Source organism: Salvelinus fontinalis, chromosome 27, assembly GCF_029448725.1.
Source record: "Salvelinus fontinalis isolate EN_2023a chromosome 27, ASM2944872v1, whole genome shotgun sequence".
In the NCBI taxonomy this organism is placed as follows: Eukaryota; Metazoa; Chordata; class Actinopteri; order Salmoniformes; family Salmonidae; genus Salvelinus; species Salvelinus fontinalis.
Genome location: NC_074691.1, coordinates 22,702,592 through 22,725,598, shown reverse-complemented (window position 1 = coordinate 22,725,598; position 23,007 = coordinate 22,702,592). Strand labels below are relative to the sequence as shown.

At 44.8% G+C, this 23,007-nt stretch overlaps 1 protein-coding gene across 1 annotated transcript in view; it reads right to left on the bottom strand.

Moving 5' to 3' along the window:
• The window catches only part of LOC129825303 (probable methyltransferase-like protein 24), a 158,842-nt gene that overhangs the window by 30,410 nt on the left and 105,425 nt on the right, over nucleotides 1–23,007 (bottom strand). Inside the window, exons 2-3 of the mRNA XM_055885302.1 lie at nucleotides 7,294–7,392; nucleotides 765–910 (exon numbers count right to left, since the gene is read on the bottom strand). Coding sequence (XP_055741277.1) covers nucleotides 765–910; nucleotides 7,294–7,392 — 245 coding nt within the window. The remainder of the gene's footprint in view (nucleotides 1–764; nucleotides 911–7,293; nucleotides 7,393–23,007) is intronic.

Here is a 23,007-nt window from a genome sequence, read left to right as displayed (position 1 = left end):
TCTACCGTCCTCTACGCTCCTCTACCCTCGTCTACGCTCCTCTACCCTCCTCTACTGTCCTATACCCCCCCCCCCCTACAGTCCTCTACCCTTCCCTACAGTCCTCTACCCTCCTCTACCCTCCTCTAAAGTCCTCTAAAGTACTCTTCCGCCTTCTACCCGCCTTCTACCGTCCTCCACTGGCCTCTACCGTCCTCTACCGTCCTTTACACTCCTCTACCCCCCTCTACCCTCTTCTACGTCCTCTACCGTCCTCTACTGTCCTCTACCGTCCTCTACCGTCTTCTACCGTCCTCTACCATCCTCTTCCCTCCTCTACCCTCCTATACTGTCCTTTACTGTCCCTCTTAGTGTCCAGAGCCTGCTTACTGCCAACCCTGCAGCTGTCAGTACACCTGTGCTGTCTCTCAACACCCACATGTATAGGCCCTCCAGGGGTTTAATCTATTTAACCCTCCACTCTACCATGCTGCCACTGCCAAGCCCAGCCAGTCCAGCTCAGCCCTGGAAATACAGCAGGGACACAGCCTCTCCTGGAAGGTCAAATACCTTTATAACCTGCAATATAGCCACCAGATTACTTGACACTCACTCCAGAGATATGATGTGATTGGTTTGGGCCAGGCTGTTCCTCTGTGTGTGCGTGAGTGCGTGTGCCCATGCTGTGTGTGTGTGTGTGCATGCGGAGGTGTGTATGCGTTCGTGGGCATGTTTGTGCGTGTTTGTGCGTGCGTGCCTGTGTGTGCATGTGTGTGTGTACTCACCCCAGAGAGTAGACCCGGCAGTGTTGGATGTGTATCCGTTGTGCCAGGCTGTACCTGCTGTCCAGACACACTGCCCAGCGCCCCTCTGGCCCATCCTGACCTCCCTGTACCACGGGGCTCTCTGGGGAAGGGGGGGCACAAAACACCTGTAGGTAGACACAGGGGTCATTAATACACCTGTCCCCAAAAATATCATTGTCATCGTTATTATCATCTCCATCGTTATCATTATCGTAATTGTGATCACCATCGTTGTCATTAGCGTAATCGTTATAATCATTGCCATCGTTATCATTCTCGCAATCGTTATCAACATCATTATCATTATTGTAATTGGTATCATCATCACCATCGTTATCATTATCGGAGTCATTATAATCATCCACGTCATATACCATAGTTGTGCTTGCCCCTGTCCCACCACATGTTCACCACACACACCCACATACTGTACACACGTTCTGAGATTCCTTCACCAGCCTTATTCATATTTCAACATGTTTTTCTTTTTCATCTTGCAGCACAATTTCTCCTCCTCTACCCCTCGCCTTCTTTTCCTTTTGGTTTCAGTAATGGAGAAAAGATTGGATTTAGTGTTAAGAATTGCGTCCTCCATTCTTAACATGATTCTCCATCCCACAACAAGTGACAGGGCACCTTCATCTTGTCTTAATGTTCAAGGATTCCATTGACAAAGGAGAAAGAAAACACTTCCCAAGGTGAATGACAGGTTCAGCTAGTGCCAGTCAACAATTCAATTGTGTGTGTGTTTGTGTGTGCGTCCGTGCTTGAGTGTGTGTGTGCATGTGTGTGTGTGTGTGTGTGTGTGAGTGTGCATGTGCGTGTGTGCATCCTTAATCTCTGAGTGTGTGTGGGAGGTTTTGAAACAGACAGGATTTATGACTGTTTGCTGTCTGATTGCTTTATCTCTACTGTCTCCAGAGACTGTCTGAACTTGACTGGACCAGCGGACATTGACAGAGACTGAGACTGATCATGTGCTGTAATCACAATGTCTTTCCCATACAGGCTGCAGCTTAGGCTGTGTGGCTCCCTGTGTGGGATACTGTCCAGTCCACTGCTCTGCTGAGACCGGTAACTAATCCTTCTCTTTCTGAACCTCATTGAACCATCATGTTAATAACGGTCTGACTAAAACCAGGATTTTATCTGTGTTCTGATCTCTCCTGCATTGTATCATAGTGATCCTGTGCTAGACCCATATCCATGTCTGTTATTCGTCTCTCACAGCATTCATTAACCACTCCATCTGCCCTTTACAAAGTCTGTTGACATTTCTGCATTCTTTCCCATGCCACAAAAAAAGTGGACAAATGTTTCCTATCTGTAAGGAGTCTAGAATCTTTAGGGGCGTTCTATCTCTTTGTGATGTCATAAGGCTTTGGAATGTCTTGTTTCCGACTGCTTCAATCTTTAGAAGAGAAGCATTTATCCATAGAGATGAAGATGCCATTTAGCCTCTCCTAACAGAGTTTATGACATAAAAGGAAGGCAGGACGTAACAAGGACATTGTATAAAAGGGCTATACCAAAAAAATAAAATATAGAATTTTAAACAGCCCTTTATCCATCCATGTATTGCTGTGGTAGCGATGATTCTGTCGTATTGGAAGATCTTTGCTTTGCTGTTGAAGTTCATAATGCGGTTGGTTATGTGCTGTAGCGGTTCATAATTGCATAACCAGCAAAAGTGTGTGGTATAGGTAGCAACACATCTGCCACGCTGATCCTCAACACTGGAGTTCCCCAGGGGTGCATGCTCAGTCCCCTCCTATACTCCCTGTTCACCCACGACTGCATGGCCAGTTTGCAGACGACACAACAGCGTGATCACCGACAATGACGAGACAGCCTTTAGGGAGGAAGTTAGAGACCTGGCCTGGTGGTGCCAGAATAACAACCTTTCCCTCAACGTAACAGAGACTAAGGACATGATTGTGGACTACAGGAAAAGGAGGACTGAGCACGCCCCCATTCTCATCGACGGGGCTGTAGTGGAGCAGGTTGAGAGCTTCAAGTTCCTTGGTGTCCACATCAACAACAAACTAGAATGGTCCAAACACACCAAGACAGTCGTGAAGAGGGCACGACAAAGCCTATTCCCCCTCAGGAAACTAAAAAGATGTGGCATAGGTCCTGAGATCCTCAAAAAGGTTCTACAGCTGCAACATCGAGAGCATCCTGACTGGTTGCATCACTGCCTGGTTCGGCAATTGCTCGGTCTCTGACCGCAAGGCACTACAGAGGGTAGTGCGTATGGCCCAGTACATCACTGGGGCTAAGCTGCATGCCATCCAAGACCTCTAGACCAGGCGGTGTCAGAGGAAGGCCCTAAAAACTGTCAAAGACCCCAGCCACCCCAGTCATAGACTGTTCTCTCTACCACCGCATGGCAAGTGGTACCGGAGTGCCAAGTCTAGGACAAAAAGGCTTCTCAACAGTTTTTACCACCAAGCCATAAGACTCCTGAACAGGTAATCAAATGGCTACCCGGACTATTTGCATTGTGTGCCCCCCAACCCCTCTTTATACGCTGCTGCTACTCTCTGTTCATCATATATGCATAGTCACTTTAACCATACCTACATGTACATACTACCTCAATCAGCCTGACTAACCGGTGTCTGTATGTAGGCTCACTACTTTTATAGCCTCGCTACTGTATATAGCCTCGCTACTGTATATAGCCTGTCTTTTTACTGTTGTTTTATTTCTTTACCTACCTATTGTTCGCCTAATACCTTTTTTGCACTATTGGTTAGAGCCTGGAAGTAAGCATTTCACTGTGAATACACAATACCTGTTTTATTCAGCGCACGTGACAAATAAACTTTGATTTGATTTGGGTATTGAACAGTATTGGCCCATCATTGTTGTTCATCTGAACAAATGTTTTACTATCAGTATTCTTTCTATATTGTGAGCTGTGATGAATCTACTCTGTACAGAGAGGTTGTGACACTTTGTTGTAATTTTGAATACACTGCAATACTACAGTTTGTTATATTTATCAATCGCACTCTCCACCCTTCCCACTGTTGTGTTTGCTTGTCTTGTGTGTGTGTGTGTGTGTGTGTGTGTGTGTGTGTGTGTGTGTGTGTGTGTGTGTGTGTGTGTGTATATATACAGTGAGGCAAAAGTATTTAGTCAGCCACCAATTGTGCAAGTTCTCCCACTTAAAAAGATGAGAGAGGCCTGTAATTTTCATCATAGGTACACTTCAACTATGACAGACAAAATGAGGGGAAAAAATCCAGAAAATCACATTGTAGGATTTTTAATGAACTTATTTGCAAATTATGGTGGAAAATAAGTATTTGGTCAATAACAAAAGTTTATCTCAATACTTTGTTATATACCCTTTGTTGGCAATGACAGAGGTCAAACATTTTCTGTAAGTCCTCACAAGGTTTTCACACACTGTTGCTGGTATTTTGGCCCATTCCTCCATGCAGATCTCCTCTAGAGCAGTGATGTTTTGGGGCTGTTGTTGGGCAACACGGACTTTCAACTCCCTCCAAAGATTTTCTATGGGGTTGAGATCTGGAGACTGGCTAGGCCACTCCAGGACCTTGAAATGCTTCTTACGAAGCCACTCCTTCGTTGCCCGGGCGGTGTGTTTGGGATCATTGTCATGCTGAAAGACCCAGCCACGTTTCATCTTCAATGCCCTTGCTGATGGTAGGCTTTGTCCCAGCTCTCTGCAGGTCATTCACTAGGTCCCCCCGTGTGGTTCTGGGATTTTTGCTCACCGTTCTTGTGATCATTTTGACCCCACGGGGTGAGATCTTGCGTGGAGCCCCAGATCGAGGGAGATTATCAGTTTTCTTGTATGTCTTCCATTTCCTAATAATTTTTCCACAGTTGATTTCTTCAAACCAAGCTGCTTACCTATTGCAGATTCAGTCTTCCCAGCCTGGTGCAGGTCTACAATGTTGTTTCTGGTGTCCTTTGACAGCTCTTTGGTCTTGGCCATAGTGGAGTTTGGAGTGTGACTGTTTGAGGTTGTGGACAGGTGTCTTTTATACTGATAACAAGTTCAAACAGGTGCCAGTAATACAGGTAACGAGTGGAGGACAGAGGAGCCTCTTAAAGAAGAAGTTACAGGTCTGTGAGAGCCAGAAATCTTGCTCGTTTGTAGGTGACCAAATACTTATTTTCCAACATAATTTGCAAATAAATAAATTAAAAATCCTACAATGTGATTTTCTGGATTTCTTTTTCTCATTTTGTCTGTCATAGTTGAAGTGTACCTATGATGAAAATTACAGGCCTCTCTCATCTTTTTAAGTGGGAGAACTTGCACAATTGGTGGCTGACTAAATACTTTTTTACCCCACTGTATATATATACTGAGCGAACAAAACATTAGGAACACCTTCCTAATATTAAGTTGCACCCCCCCACACTTTGCCCTCAGAACAGCCTCAATTCGTTGAGGCATGAACTCTACAAGGTGCCAAAATCGTTCCACAGGGATGCTGGCCCATGTTGACTCCAATGCTTCCCACACTTGTGTCAAGTTGGCTGGATGTCCTTTGGGTGGTAGACCATTCTTGGTACACATAGGAAACTGCTGAGTGTGAAAACCCCAGCAGCGTTGCAATTCTTGACACACTCAAACTGGTGCGCCTGGCACCTACTATCATCCCCCGTTCAAAGGTACTTAAATATTTTGTTTTGCCCATTCACTCTCTGATTCGCACACATACCCAATCCATGTCTCAATTGTCTCAAGGCTTAAAAATCCTTCTTTAACCTGTCTCCTTCCCTTCATCTACACTGATTGAAGTGGATTTAACAAGTGACATCAATAAGGGATCATAGCTTTCACCTAGATTAACTTGGCCATGTCATGGAAAGAGAATGTGTTCCTAATGTTTTGTACACTCAGTGTATATATGTGTGTGTTTATACAGTATATATGTGTGTGTAATTCTATTAATTGCACAATCCCAGTGCAGCGTGTCTCTCTCAGAGGCTGAGTTCTGCCAACCACGACGTCAGTCAGAATTACTGCTGAGGTACACTGTAATCTCCATGGCAACTCCCTTTCCGCCTGTCAGTGTAGATGATGGATGACTCACCCCCAACTACCCGCCTTAACGCACCCCTCCACCCACACACACACACACACCCCTCCACCCACACACACACACCCCCCTCCACACGCACGCACGCACGCACGCACGCACGCACGCACGCACGCACGCACGCACGCACGCACGCACACACACACACACACACACACACACACACACACACACACACACACACACACACACACACACACACACACACACACACACACACACACACACACACACACACACACACACACACACACACACACACACACTCCCCCAAAGGCTTATTCATTATGAGCAGCATGCCTGCCGTGCTAGATATAGATTAGGTCCTTTATTATTAGCAGGGCTGTAGGCCCACAGTATATGAAAGACAAGATAATAAATTGCCAATGTTTCTTAACTTAATTTGATTACGGAGGGACAATGCCTTCATTATCAGAAAATACTTGGACCGTTAGCAAGGATCCGATGTACTTGACTATTTAAACACCTTCATCGATGCTGAAGCCTCCATCACACAGTGCATTTCAGGTTTATTTAGTATTTTGCTCAATGTAAGACACAAGAACATAAAAGCCAAGTTTGTCTTTGCCTCTCAGTCTTCATCCTCACACAACACAATAACGTTTCAATCGATTGGTTGTTATTTCCTATGGCACAGACAATCTAACACGGCAAGATCCTCTCATTGATTTAGTAGGAACGAGACGAATCAGACGAATCAACAAATCAGAATGCCATCTCTATGGTAATCATTAATAATCAGTAATGACGCATGTGTGAGCTGTCAAGCAAGACTAAATCTTTTTCAATGAGCATAATATGAAAAGGGGGTTTTGTTTACAGTTAGAGTTGGTTATTCTCTGTTTATTTACCAGTTAGACCTTTATGCAACACTGACTGTCATGACAAAGTACTGTACTGAATCATCTATAGAAGCTTTAGGTCCAGTCAGACTCCACAGCAGCAGCTCATTTGAATAACCATTCAGTGTCCCACATGGCACCTGATCCCTACACAGTGCACCACTAAGTAGTGCACTACAGTGAATATGATGCCATTTGGGAACAGGCACATGGTCCTGCAGCCACTTTGGTCCCCCTCCTCAATTCTAGACAGACAGTGCAACATTCTAGAACCAGGACACTCCATCTGGCTTTATAATCTGGATCAGATACAGTATCTACAATATTCATTCATTCACTGCATTTGTAATATGTTTACATGTACACTGCATGTATCTGTGTATATCTGAATATTCTACAGATATGACATGTAATAACATTGTGTGAGTCCCAAATGGTACCCCATTCCCTATATAGTACAGTCCTTTTGACTAGAGCCCTAGTCCAAGGTAGAGCATTATATAGGGAGTAGGGTGCCATTTGAGACACAGGCATTGACTGAGTGTGACCCACCTGTGGTGTAGTGATGTAGCTGAGGAACCTCCGTGCTTCCTCCTCCAGGGAGTGGCTGTCACTGGCCCACGGCTCCAGCTCTATGTGCCACCTGGCAGACTGAGAGAAGGAACAGGGACACAGCCAAACAGCATCAGTGGGCCAGGGAGATGGCCAATCACCAACAGTGTTACTATCAGTGTGAAATCCTAAGAATGACAACCATGAAAGTGACATTAGTGACAAACCTTGTGTTCTGTTACCAGTCTAACAGGCTACCCTATTGCTGCTGTCCAAGTCCGCTGCCCCAGTACATACCCCTACATGAGGAATGCTTCTGTGTAATATTCCTAATGTTCCTGACTACTATACAGGCCCAGGCTCAATGACCTCATTTATCATCACATTAATTTGTCTGTGGGATTAGAGCAGAGAAAGAGAGAGAGAAAGAGAGAGAGAGACCAGAGAGAGACAGAAAGAGAGAGAGAGACCAGAGAGAGACAGAAAGAGAGAGAGAAAGACCAACAAGACCAGAGAGAGAGAGTCCAGAAAGACCAGAGAGAGAGACCAGAGAAACCAGAAAGACCAGTGAAACCAAAGAGAGACCAGAGAAACCAGAGAGAGAACGAGAGACCAGAGAAACCAGAGAGAGAGCGAGAGAGACCAGAGAAAGCAGAGCGAGAGCGAGAGAGACCAGAAAGACCAGAGAGACCAGACAAGAGACCAGATAGAGAGAGATACCAGAGAGACCAGAAAGACCAGAGAAACCAGAGAGAGAGAGAGACCAGAGAGGCTAGAGATAGAGACCAGTAAGAGAGACCAGAGAGACCAGAGAGAGAGTCCAGAGAGAGACTAGAGAGACCAGAGAGAGAGACCAGAGAGAGAGAGACCAGAGAAACCAGAGAGACCAAAGAGAGAGAGACCAGAGAGACTAGAGAAAGACCAGAGAGAGAGACCAGAGAGACCAGAGAGACCAGAGAAAGACCAGAGAGAGAGTCCAGAGAGAGACTAGAGAGACCAGAGAGAGAGACCAGAGAGAGGGACCAGAGAGAGACACCAGAGAGACCAGAGAGACCAGAGAAAGACCAGAGAGAGAGAGACCAGAGAGACTAGAGAGACCAGAGAGAGAGACCAGAGAGACCAGAGAGACCAGAGAAAGACCAGAGAGAGAGAGACCAGAGAGACTAGAGAAAGACCAGAGAGAGAGTCCAGAGAGAGACTAGAGAGACCAGAGAGAGAGACCAGAGAGACCAGAGAAAGACCAGAGAGAGAGAGAGACCAGAGAGACTAGAGAAAGACCAGAGAGAGACTTGAGAGACCAGAGAGAGAGACCAGAGAAACCAGAGAGACCAAAGAGAGAGAAAGACCAGAGAGAGAGACCAGAGAGACTAGAGAGGCCAGAGAGACTAGAGAAAGACCAGAGAGAGAGACCAGAGAGAGAGAGACCAGAGAGACCAGAGAGAGAGACCAGAGAAACCAGAGCGACCAAAGAGAGAGAAAGACCAGAGAGAGAGACCAGAGAGAGAGACCAGAGAGACCAGAGAGACCAGAGAAAGACCAGAGAGAGAGAGACCAGAGAGACTAGAGAAAGACCAGAGAGAGACTAGAGAGACCAGAGAGAGAGACCAGAGAGACCAGAGAAAGACCAGAGAGAGAGAGAGACCAGAGAGACTAGAGAAAGACCAGAGAGAGACTTGAGAGACCAGAGAGAGAGACCAGAGAAACCAGAGAGACCAAAGAGAGAGAAAGACCAGAGAGAGAGACCAGAGAGACTAGAGAGGCCAGAGAGACTAGAGAAAGACCAGAGAGAGAGACCAGAGAGAGAGAGACCAGAGAGACCAGAGAGAGAGACCAGAGAAACCAGAGCGACCAAAGAGAGAGAAAGACCAGAGAGAGAGACCAGAGAGACTAGAGAGACTAGAGAGGCCAGAGAGACTAGAGAGACCAGAGAGACCAGAGAGATAGAAAATCACTGTGCTGTGTTCCAGCAGTCAATCCCCGCATTGGCCAACTGGACAACTGGAGAAGTACATCCCATAGTGTGGTTGTGTTTGCACTGTAATTGCATGGGTCAAACACTGTGACCAATGTTAATGACTGCTGGTGCTGGGTTATTTAACTATAATGATAGGCTGATGATAACTGGATCATGTCATTGTCAATTGTCTGTGTTCCCTTCCTGTGTTTTCATGTGGACAGTGTTTAGAGTGTGCAAGTGTTGTCATGTGTGGTAACTGCACACTAATACATGGTGATGTTGATGTTCTCCCCTCTCAGGCTCAGCTGGACCACAGGACTATGGGTTAGTCCCAAATGGCACCCTATACCCTACACAGTGCACTACTTTTGACCAGAACGTTATGGGCCTTGGTCAAAAGTAGTGCACTATAAAGGGAATAGGGTGCTGTTTGGGTTAGGCTCACTGCTTAGGCCACATCTGTCAGACAGTCTGTGCAGAACCTCTCAATGACGTCAGGGGAGTGTTTAGATCAAAGTATGCAGTTCAGTGTTTTTCTCTTCTCTCTTCAGTCCATATGCATTTGCTCTGTCTCTTTCTAATCCTTTCTGTTTGCTTCTTACTTTCTCTCTCCCTGTCTGTCTCTATTTCAGTTTCCCCTGCTCTACCCCTCATATGGCCCAATGGCCCTAGCCTAGACCCTCTCTCTGTTTCCCTTGCTCTACCCCTCATATGGCCCTATGGCCCTAGCCTAGACCCTCTTTCTGTTTCCCTTGCTCTACCCCTCATATGGCCCTATGGCCCCAGCCTAGACCCTCTTTCTGTTTCCCTTGCTCTACCCCTCATATGGCCCTATGGCCCTAGCCTAGACCCTCTTTCTGTTTCCCCTGCTCTACCCCTCATATGGCCCTATGGCCCTCCCCATCCCTCCTTATATTTTCCGCTCTTGTTCCCCCTTCTTCCTCTCTTTCTCTTCCTTCCTGACCCTTTTCCCCTCTCAAAGTGTTTCAACAGAACATGTTCCAGACACATTTGTTTACAATCCTCAACCTTGTCACTTCTACAAAGACAGAACAGCCCTGCTGGAATCCAATCGTTCACTCTCGTGCTGTACATTTATAACGGCGAATGAGAATGAAATGTTTTCTGCCGTTTCTCCTGTCAACCTAGACCAAGAGGTTGTTCATAACTCACCTCTGTGACAAATTCATTTGTCTCAGCTCAGCAACAGCTTTCTCTAAGACAGGCCATCTTAGATATTCCTGCTGCTAGCTTAACCTAGTCTAGCCAATTGTATCGACAGGCTCATGTTGAGGATAGAGGTTATTAACCCCTGCTGGTCTTCTCTGTTAGTAATTCAACTGATCATCGATTTCCTCTGTCAAACCATCAGAATTTCTGTCATGTCTCAATCCCCCCCCCCCCCCCCCCCTCTCAGATTGAAATGATTGCTGTAATGATGTGTGATCATAAAGAATGTATGCAGGCCAGCAGATATTATTGGTGTGGCCGCCGTTCCTTCACCACCAGATTTAATTTCTAGGTTTTTCTTTGTTTGTTTTTCATATATGTTTCTCTTGTTTATCTGCTTGTGATTTCCTCTGTCCCTGTGTGATAGTGTTTCGTTAAGCAGAGCTCGGAGGGGAGAAAAGACACACAAAAACATAATTGTGCAATTAGTCAGAACAGGAGTAGAAGAGGGAGGGAGGTAGAGAGGGAGGAAGAGAGGGAGGCAGAGAGAGGGGGGAGAAGAAGATTGAGAAAGAGGGACAGAGAAAGAATAAGAGAGAGAAGAGAGAGGGATGAGGGTTACAGTGGCTCACAGGAGATTGCAGCCCCTCTCATCTCTGTCAAATCATATTGCCATCACCCCCTCAGCTTTTCTACTGAAAATCCCTCACTTGTGATGCTGTGCTGGTGCTATGAAGCTTTCAGCATGCAAGCCTTTTAGCTCTGTCTGTGCAGGAAGACATTCCTACTACTAGGCCTACCATTCGAAGGCATGACAATTACAATGGGGCAAAACAGCACGGAGATCTGGGACCAGACTACACTATGCATCAACAAGGAGATCTGGGACCAGACTACACTATACATCAACAAGGAGATATGGGACCAGACTACACTATACATCAACAAGGAGTTCTGGGACCAGACTACACTATGCATCAACAAGGAGATCTGGGACCAGACTACACTATACATCAACATAGAGATCTGGGACCAGACTACACTATACATCAACAAGGAGATCTGGGACCAGACTACACTATACATCAACAAGGAGATCTGGGACCAGACTACACTATACATCAACATAGAGATCTGGGACCAGACTACACTATACATCAACACAGAGATCTGGGACCAGACTACACTATACATCAACAAGGAGATCTGGGACCAGACTACACTATACATCAACAAGGAGATCTGGGACCAGACTACACTATACATCAACACAGAGATCTGGGACCAGACTACACTATACATCAACAAGGAGTTCTGGGACCAGACTACACTATACATCAACATAGAGATCTGGGACCAGACTACACTATACATCAACAAGGAGATCTGGGACCAGACTACACTATACATCAACATAGAGATCTGGGACCAGACTACCCTATACATCAACATAGAGATCTGGGACCAGACTACACTATACATCAACAAGGAGATCTGGGACCAGACTACACTATACATCAACATAGAGATCTGGGACCAGACTACACTATACATCAACACAGAGATCTGGGACCAGACTACACTATACATCAACAAGGAGATCTGGGACCAGACTACACTATACATCAACAAGGAGATCTGGGACCAGACTACACTATACATCAACACAGAGATCTGGGACCAGACTACACTATACATCAACAAGGAGTTCTGGGACCAGACTACACTATACATCAACATAGAGATCTGGGACCAGACTACACTATACATCAACAAGGAGATCTGGGACCAGACTACACTATACATCAACAAGAAGATCTGGGACCAGACTACACTATACATCAACATAGAGATCTGGGACCAGACAACACTATACATCAACATAGAGATCTGGGACCAGACTACACTATACATCAACAAGGAGATCTGGGACCAGACTACACTATACATCAACATAGAGATCTGGGACCAGACTACACTATACATCAACAAGGAGTTCTGGGACCAGACTACACTATACATCAACACAGAGATCTGGGACCAGACTACACTATACATCAACAAGGAGATCTGGGACCAGACTACACTATACATCAACATAGAGATCTGGGACCAGCCTACACTATACATCAACAAGGAGTTCTGGGACCAGACTACACTATACATCAACATAGAGATCTGGGACCAGACTACACTATACATCAATAAGGAGATCTGGTACCAGACTACACTATACATCAACACAGAGATCTGGGACCAGACTACACTATACATCAACAAGGAGATCTGGGACCAGACTACACTATACATCAACACAGAGATCTGGGACCAGACTACACTATACATCAACATAGATATATGGGACCAGACTACACTATACATCAACAAGGAGTTCTGGGACCAGACTACACTATACATCAACAAGGAGATCTGGGACCAGACTACACTATACATCAACAAGGAGTTCTGGGACCAGACTACCCTATACATCAACACAGAGATCTGGGACCAGACTACACTATACATCAACACAGAGATCTGGGACCAGACTACCCTATACATCAACACAAGATCTGGGACCAGACTACACTATACATCAACACAGAGATCTGGGACCAGACTACACTATACATCAACACAGAGATCTGGGACCAGACTACACTGTACATCAACAAGGAGATCTGGGACCAGACTACACTATACATCAACACAAAGACCTGCGACCAGACTACCCTATACATCAACACAGAGATCTGGGACCAGACTACACTATACATCAACATAGAGATCTGGGACCAGACTACACTATACATCAACATAGAGATCTGGGACCAGACTACACTATACATCAACATAGAGATCTGGGACCAGACTACACTATACATCAACATAGAGATCTGGGACCAGACTACACTATACATCAACAAGGAGATCTGGGACCAGACTACACTATACATCAACAAGGAGATCTGGGACCAGACTACACTATACATCAACACAGAGATCTGGGACCAGACTACACTATACATCAACATAGATATATGGGACCAGACTACACTATACATCAACAAGGAGTTCTGGGACCAGACTACACTATACATCAACAAGGAGATCTGGGACCAGACTACACTATACATCAACAAGGAGTTCTGGGACCAGACTACCCTATACATCAACAAGGAGATCTGGGACCAGACTACACTATACATCAACAAGGAGTTCTGGGACCAGACTACACTATACATCAACAAGGAGTTCTGGGACCAGACTACACTATACATCAACAAGGAGATCTGGGACCAGACTACACTATAAATCAACAAGGAGATCTGGGACCAGACTACACTATAGATCAACACAAAGATCTGGGACCAGACTACACTATACATCAACACAGAGATCTGGGACCAGACTACACTATACATCAACATAGAGATCTGGGACCAGACTACACTATACATCAACAAGGAGTTCTGGGACCAGACTACACTATACATCAACACAGAGATCTGGGACCAGACTACACTATACATCAACAAGGAGATCTGGGACCAGACTACACTATACATCAACATAGAGATCTGGGACCAGCCTACACTATACATCAACAAGGAGTTCTGGGACCAGACTACACTATACATCAACATAGAGATCTGGGACCAGACTACACTATACATCAATAAGGAGATCTGGTACCAGACTACACTATACATCAACACAGAGATCTGGGACCAGACTACACTATACATCAACAAGGAGATCTGGGACCAGACTACACTATACATCAACACAGAGATCTGGGACCAGACTACACTATACATCAACATAGATATATGGGACCAGACTACACTATACATCAACAAGGAGTTCTGGGACCAGACTACACTATACATCAACAAGGAGATCTGGGACCAGACTACACTATACATCAACAAGGAGTTCTGGGACCAGACTACCCTATACATCAACACAGAGATCTGGGACCAGACTACACTATACATCAACACAGAGATCTGGGACCAGACTACCCTATACTTCAACACAAGATCTGGGACCAGACTACACTATACATCAACACAGAGATCTGGGACCAGACTACACTATACATCAACACAGAGATCTGGGACCAGACTACACTGTACATCAACAAGGAGATCTGGGACCAGACTACACTATACATCAACACAAAGACCTGCGACCAGACTACACTATACATCAACACAGAGATCTGGGACCAGACTACACTATACATCAACATAGAGATCTGGGACCAGACTACACTATACATCAACATAGAGATCTGGGACCAGACTACACTATACATCAACATAGAGATCTGGGACCAGACTACACTATACATCAACATAGAGATCTGGGACCAGACTACACTATACATCAACAAGGAGTTCTGGGACCAGACTACACTATACATCAACATAGAGATCTGGGACCAGACTACACTATACATCAATAAGGAGATCTGGTACCAGACTACACTATACATCAACACAGAGATCTGGGACCAGACTACACTATACATCAACAAGGAGATCTGGGACCAGACTACACTATACATCAACACAGAGATCTGGGACCAGACTACACTATACATCAACATAGATATATGGGACCAGACTACACTATACATCAACAAGGAGTTCTGGGACCAGACTACACTATACATCAACAAGGAGATCTGGGACCAGACTACACTATACATCAACAAGGAGTTCTGGGACCAGACTACCCTATACATCAACACAGAGATCTGGGACCAGACTACACTATACATCAACACAGAGATCTGGGACCAGACTACCCTATACATCAACACAAGATCTGGGACCAGACTACACTATACATCAACACAGAGATCTGGGACCAGACTACACTATACATCAACACAGAGATCTGGGACCAGACTACACTGTACATCAACAAGGAGATCTGGGACCAGACTACACTATACATCAACACAAAGACCTGCGACCAGACTACCCTATACATCAACACAGAGATCTGGGACCAGACTACACTATACATCAACATAGAGATCTGGGACCAGACTACACTATACATCAACATAGAGATCTGGGACCAGACTACACTATACATCAACATAGAGATCTGGGACCAGACTACACTATACATCAACATAGAGATCTGGGACCAGACTACACTATACATCAACAAGGAGATCTGGGACCAGACTACACTATACATCAACAAGGAGATCTGGGACCAGACTACACTATACATCAACACAGAGATCTGGGACCAGACTACACTATACATCAACATAGATATATGGGACCAGACTACACTATACATCAACAAGGAGTTCTGGGACCAGACTACACTATACATCAACAAGGAGTTCTGGGACCAGACTACCCTATACATCAACAAGGAGATCTGGGACCAGACTACACTATACATCAACAAGGAGTTCTGGGACCAGACTACACTATACATCAACAAGGAGTTCTGGGACCAGACTACACTATACATCAACAAGGAGATCTGGGACCAGACTACACTATACATCAACAAGGAGATCTGGGACCAGACTACACTATAGATCAACACAAAGATCTGGGACCAGACTACACTATACATCAACACAGAGATCTGGGACCAGACTACCCTATACATCAACACAAGATCTGGGACCAGACTACACTATACATCAACACAGAGATCTGGGACCAGACTACACTATACATCAACACAGAGATCTGGGAACAGACTACACTGTACATCAACAATGAGATCTGGGACCAGACTACACTATACATCAACACAAAGACCTGCGACCAGACTACCCTATACATCAACACAGAGATCTGGGACCAGACTACACTATACATCAACATAGAGATCTGGGACCAGACTACACTATACATCAACATAGAGATCTGGGACCAGACTACACTATACATCAACATAGAGATCTGGGACCAGACTACACTATACATCAACATAGAGATCTGGGACCAGACTACACTATACATCAACAAGGAGATCTGGGACCAGACTACACTATACATCAACAAGGAGATCTGGGACCAGACTACACTATACATCAACATAGAGATCTGGGACCAGACTACACTATACATCAACATAGAGATCTGGGACCAGACTACACTATACATCAACACAGATATCTGGGACCAGACTACACTATACATCAACAAGGAGATCTGGGACCAGACTACACTATACATCAACAAGGAGATCTGGGACCAGACTACACTATACATCAACACAGAGATCTGGGACCAGACTACACTATACATCAACAAGGAGATCTGTGACCAGACTACACTATACATCAACACAGAGATCTGGGACCAGACTACACTATACATCAACATAGAGATCTGGGACCAGACTACACTATACATCAACATAGAGATCTGGGACCAGACTACACTATACATCAACAAGGAGATCTGGGACCAGACTACACTATACATCAACAAGGAGATCTGGGACCAGACTACACTATACATCAACACAGAGATCTGGGACCAGACTACACTATACATCAACACAGAGATCTGGGACCAGACTACACTATACATCAACAAGGAGATCTGGGACCAGACTACACTATACATCAACACAAAGATCTGGGACCAGACTACACTATACATCAACACAGAGATCTGGGACCAGACTACCCTATACATCAACACAAGATCTGGGACCAGACTACACTATACATCAACAAGGAGTTCTGGGACCAGACTACACTATACATCAACAAGGAGTTCTGGGACCAGACTACACTATACATCAACAAGGAGATCTGGGACCAGACTACACTATACATCAACAAGGAGATCTGGGACCAGACTACACTATAGATCAACACAAAGATCTGGGACCAGACTACACTATACATCAACACAGAGATCTGGGACCAGACTACCCTATACATCAACACAAGATCTGGGACCAGACTACACTATACATCAACACAGAGATCTGGGACCAGACTACACTATACATCAACACAGAGATCTGGGACCAGACTACACTGTACATCAACAATGAGATCTGGGACCAGACTACACTATACATCAACACAAAGACCTGCGACCAGACTACCCTATACATCAACACAGAGATCTGGGACCAGACTACACTATACATCAACATAGAGATCTGGGACCAGACTACACTATACATCAACATAGAGATCTGGGACCAGACTACACTATACATCAACATAGAGATCTGGGACCAGACTACACTATACATCAACATAGAGATCTGGGACCAGACTACACTATACATCAACAAGGAGATCTGGGACCAGACTACACTATACATCAACAAGGAGATCTGGGACCAGACTACACTATACATCAACATAGAGATCTGGGACCAGACTACACTATACATCAACATAGAGATCTGGGACCAGACTACACTATACATCAACACAGATATCTGGGACCAGACTACACTATACATCAACAAGGAGATCTGGGACCAGACTACACTATACATCAACAAGGAGATCTGGGACCAGACTACACTATACATCAACACAGAGATCTGGGACCAGACTACACTATACATCAACAAGGAGATCTGTGACCAGACTACACTATACATCAACACAGAGATCTGGGACCAGACTACACTATACATCAACATAGAGATCTGGGACCAGACTACACTATACATCAACATAGAGATCTGGGACCAGACTACACTATACATCAACAAGGAGATCTGGGACCAGACTACACTATACATCAACAAGGAGTTCTGGGACCAGACTACCCTATACATCAACAAGGAGATCTGGGACCAGACTACACTATACATCAACAAGGAGTTCTGGGACCAGACTACACTATACATCAACAAGGAGTTCTGGGACCAGACTACACTATACATCAACAAGGAGATCTGGGACCAGACTACACTATACATCAACAAGGAGATCTGGGACCAGACTACACTATAGATCAACACAAAGATCTGGGACCAGACTACACTATACATCAACACAGAGATCTGGGACCAGACTACCCTATACATCAACACAAGATCTGGGACCAGACTACACTATACATCAACACAGAGATCTGGGACCAGACTACACTATACATCAACACAGAGATCTGGGACCAGACTACACTGTACATCAACAATGAGATCTGGGACCAGACTACACTATACATCAACACAAAGACCTGCGACCAGACTACCCTATACATCAACACAGAGATCTGGGACCAGACTACACTATACATCAACATAGAGATCTGGGACCAGACTACACTATACATCAACATAGAGATCTGGGACCAGACTACACTATACATCAACATAGAGATCTGGGACCAGACTACACTATACATCAACATAGAGATCTGGGACCAGACTACACTATACATCAACAAGGAGATCTGGGACCAGACTACACTATACATCAACAAGGAGATCTGGGACCAGACTACACTATACATCAACATAGAGATCTGGGACCAGACTACACTATACATCAACATAGAGATCTGGGACCAGACTACACTATACATCAACACAGATATCTGGGACCAGACTACACTATACATCAACAAGGAGATCTGGGACCAGACTACACTATACATCAACAAGGAGATCTGGGACCAGACTACACTATACATCAACACAGAGATCTGGGACCAGACTACACTATACATCAACAAGGAGATCTGTGACCAGACTACACTATACATCAACACAGAGATCTGGGACCAGACTACACTATACATCAACATAGAGATCTGGGACCAGACTACACTATACATCAACATAGAGATCTGGGACCAGACTACACTATACATCAACAAGGAGATCTGGGACCAGACTACACTATACATCAACACAGAGATCTGGGACCAGACTACACTATACATCAACAAGGAGATCTGGGACCAGACTACACTATACATCAACACAGAGATCTGGGACCAGACTACACTATACATCAACACAGAGATCTGGGACCAGACTACACTATACATCAACAAGGAGATCTGGGACCAGACTACACTATACATCAACACAAAGATCTGGGACCAGACTACACTATACATCAACATAGAGATCTGGGACCAGACTACACTATACATCAACATAGAGATCTGGGACCAGACTACACTATACATCAACACAGAGATCTGGGACCAGACTACACTATACATCAACACAGAGATCTGGGACCAGACTACACTATACATCAACATAGAGATCTGGGACCAGACTACACTATACATCAACACAGAGATCTTGAACCAGACTACACTATACATCAACATAGATATCTGGGACCAGACTACACTATACATCAACAAGGAGATCTGGGACCAGACTACACTATACATCAACAAGAAGATCTGGGACCAGACTACACTATACATCAACAAGGAGATCTGGGACCAGACTACACTATACATCAACACAGAGATCTGGGACCAGACTACACTATACATCAACAAGGAGATCTGGGACCAGACTACACTATACATCAACACAGAGATCTGGGACCAGACTACACTATACATCAACACAGAGATCTGGGACCAGACTACACTATACATCAACAAGGAGATCTGGGACCAGACTACACTATACATCAACACAAAGATCTGGGACCAGACTACACTATACATCAACATAGAGATCTGGGACCAGACTACACTATACATCAACATAGAGATCTGGGACCAGACTACACTATACATCAACACAGAGATCTGGGACCAGACTACACTATACATCAACACAGAGATCTGGGACCAGACTACACTATACATCAACATAGAGATCTGGGACCAGACTACACTATACATCAACACAGAGATCTTGAACCAGACTACACTATACATCAACATAGATATCTGGGACCAGACTACACTATACATCAACAAGGAGATCTGGGACCAGACTACACTATACATCAACACAGAGATCTGGGACCAGACTACACTATACATAAAAAATAGAGATCTGGGACCAGACTAAACTATACATCAACAAGGAGATCTGGGACCAGACTACACTATACATCAACAAGGAGATCTGGGACCAGACTACACTATACATCAACATAGAGATCTGGGACCAGACTACACTATACATCAACAAGGAGATCTGGGACCAGACTACCCTATACATCAACAAGGAGATCTGGGACCAGACTACCTTATACATCAACACAGAGATCTGGGACCAGACTACACTATACATCAACACAGAGATCTGGGACCAGACTACACTATACATCAACACAGAGATCTGGGACCAGACTACACTATACATCAACACAGAGATCTGCGACCAGACTACACTATACATCAACAAGGAGATCTGGGACCAGACTACACTATACATCAACACAGAGATCTGGGACCAGACTACACTATACATCAACATAGAGATCTGGGACCAGACTACACTATACATCAACATAGAGATCTGGGACCAGACTACACTATACATCAACAAGGAGATCTGGGACCAGACTACACTATACATCAACAAGGAGATCTGGGACCAGACTACACTATACATCAACACAGAGATCTGGGACCAGACTACACTATACATCAACATAGATATATGGGACCAGACTACACTATACATCAACAAGGAGTTCTGGGACCAGACTACACTATACATCAACAAGGAGTTCTGGGACCAGACTACACTATACATCAACAAGGAGATCTGGGACCAGACTACACTATACATCAACAAGGAGATCTGGGACCAGACTACACTATAGATCAACACAAAGATCTGGGACCAGACTACACTATACATCAACACAGAGATCTGGGACCAGACTACCCTATACATCAACACAAGATCTGGGACCAGACTACACTATACATCAACACAGAGATCTGGGACCAGACTACACTATACATCAACACAGAGATCTGGGACCAGACTACACTATACATCAACACAGAGATCTGGGACCAGACTACACTGTACATCAACAAGGAGATCTGGCACCAGACTACACTATACATCAACACAAAGACCTGCGACCAGACTACCCTATACATCAACACAGAGATCTGGGACCAGACTACACTATACATCAACATAGAGATCTGGGACCAGACTACACTATACATCAACATAGAGATCTGGGACCAGACTACACTATACATCAACATAGAGATCTGGGACCAGACTACACTATACATCAACATAGAGATCTGGGACCAGACTACACTATACATCAACAAGGAGATCTGGGACCAGACTACACTATACATCAACAAGGAGATCTGGGACCAGACTACACTATACATCAACATAGAGATCTGGGACCAGACTACACTATACATCAACATAGAGATCTGGGACCAGACTACACTATACATCAACACAGAGATCTGGGACCAGACTACACTATACATCAACAAGGAGATCTGGGACCAGACTACACTATACATCAACAAGGAGATCTGGGACCAGACTACACTATACATCAACACAGAGATCTGGGACCAGACTACACTATACATCAACAAGGAGATCTGTGACCAGACTACACTATACATCAACACAGAGATCTGGGACCAGACTACACTATACATCAACATAGAGATCTGGGACCAGACTACACTATACATCAACATAGAGATCTGGGACCAGACTACACTATACATCAACAAGGAGATCTGGGACCAGACTACACTATACATCAACACAGAGATCTGGGACCAGACTACACTATACATCAACAAGGAGATCTGGGACCAGACTACACTATACATCAACACAGAGATCTGGGACCAGACTACACTATACATCAACACAGAGATCTGGGACCAGACTACACTATACATCAACAAGGAGATCTGGGACCAGACTACACTATACATCAACACAAAGATCTGGGACCAGACTACACTATACATCAACATAGAGATCTGGGACCAGACTACACTATACATCAACACAGAGATCTTGAACCAGACTACACTATACATCAACATAGATATCTGGGACCAGACTACACTATACATCAACAAGGAGATCTGGGACCAGACTACACTATACATCAACACAGAGATCTGGGACCAGACTACACTATACATAAAAAATAGAGATCTGGGACCAGACTAAACTATACATCAACAAGGAGATCTGGGACCAGACTACACTATACATCAACAAGGAGATCTGGGACCAGACTACACTATACATCAACATAGAGATCTGGGACCAGACTACACTATACATCAACAAGGAGATCTGGGACCAGACTACCCTATACATCAACAAGGAGATCTGGGACCAGACTACCTTATACATCAACACAGAGATCTGGGACCAGACTACACTATACATCAACACAGAGATCTGGGACCAGACTACACTATACATCAACACAGAGATCTGGGACCAGACTACACTATACATCAACACAGAGATCTGCGACCAGACTACACTATACATCAACAAGGAGATCTGGGACCAGACTACACTATACATCAACACAGAGATCTGGGACCAGACTACACTATACATCAACATAGAGATCTGGGACCAGA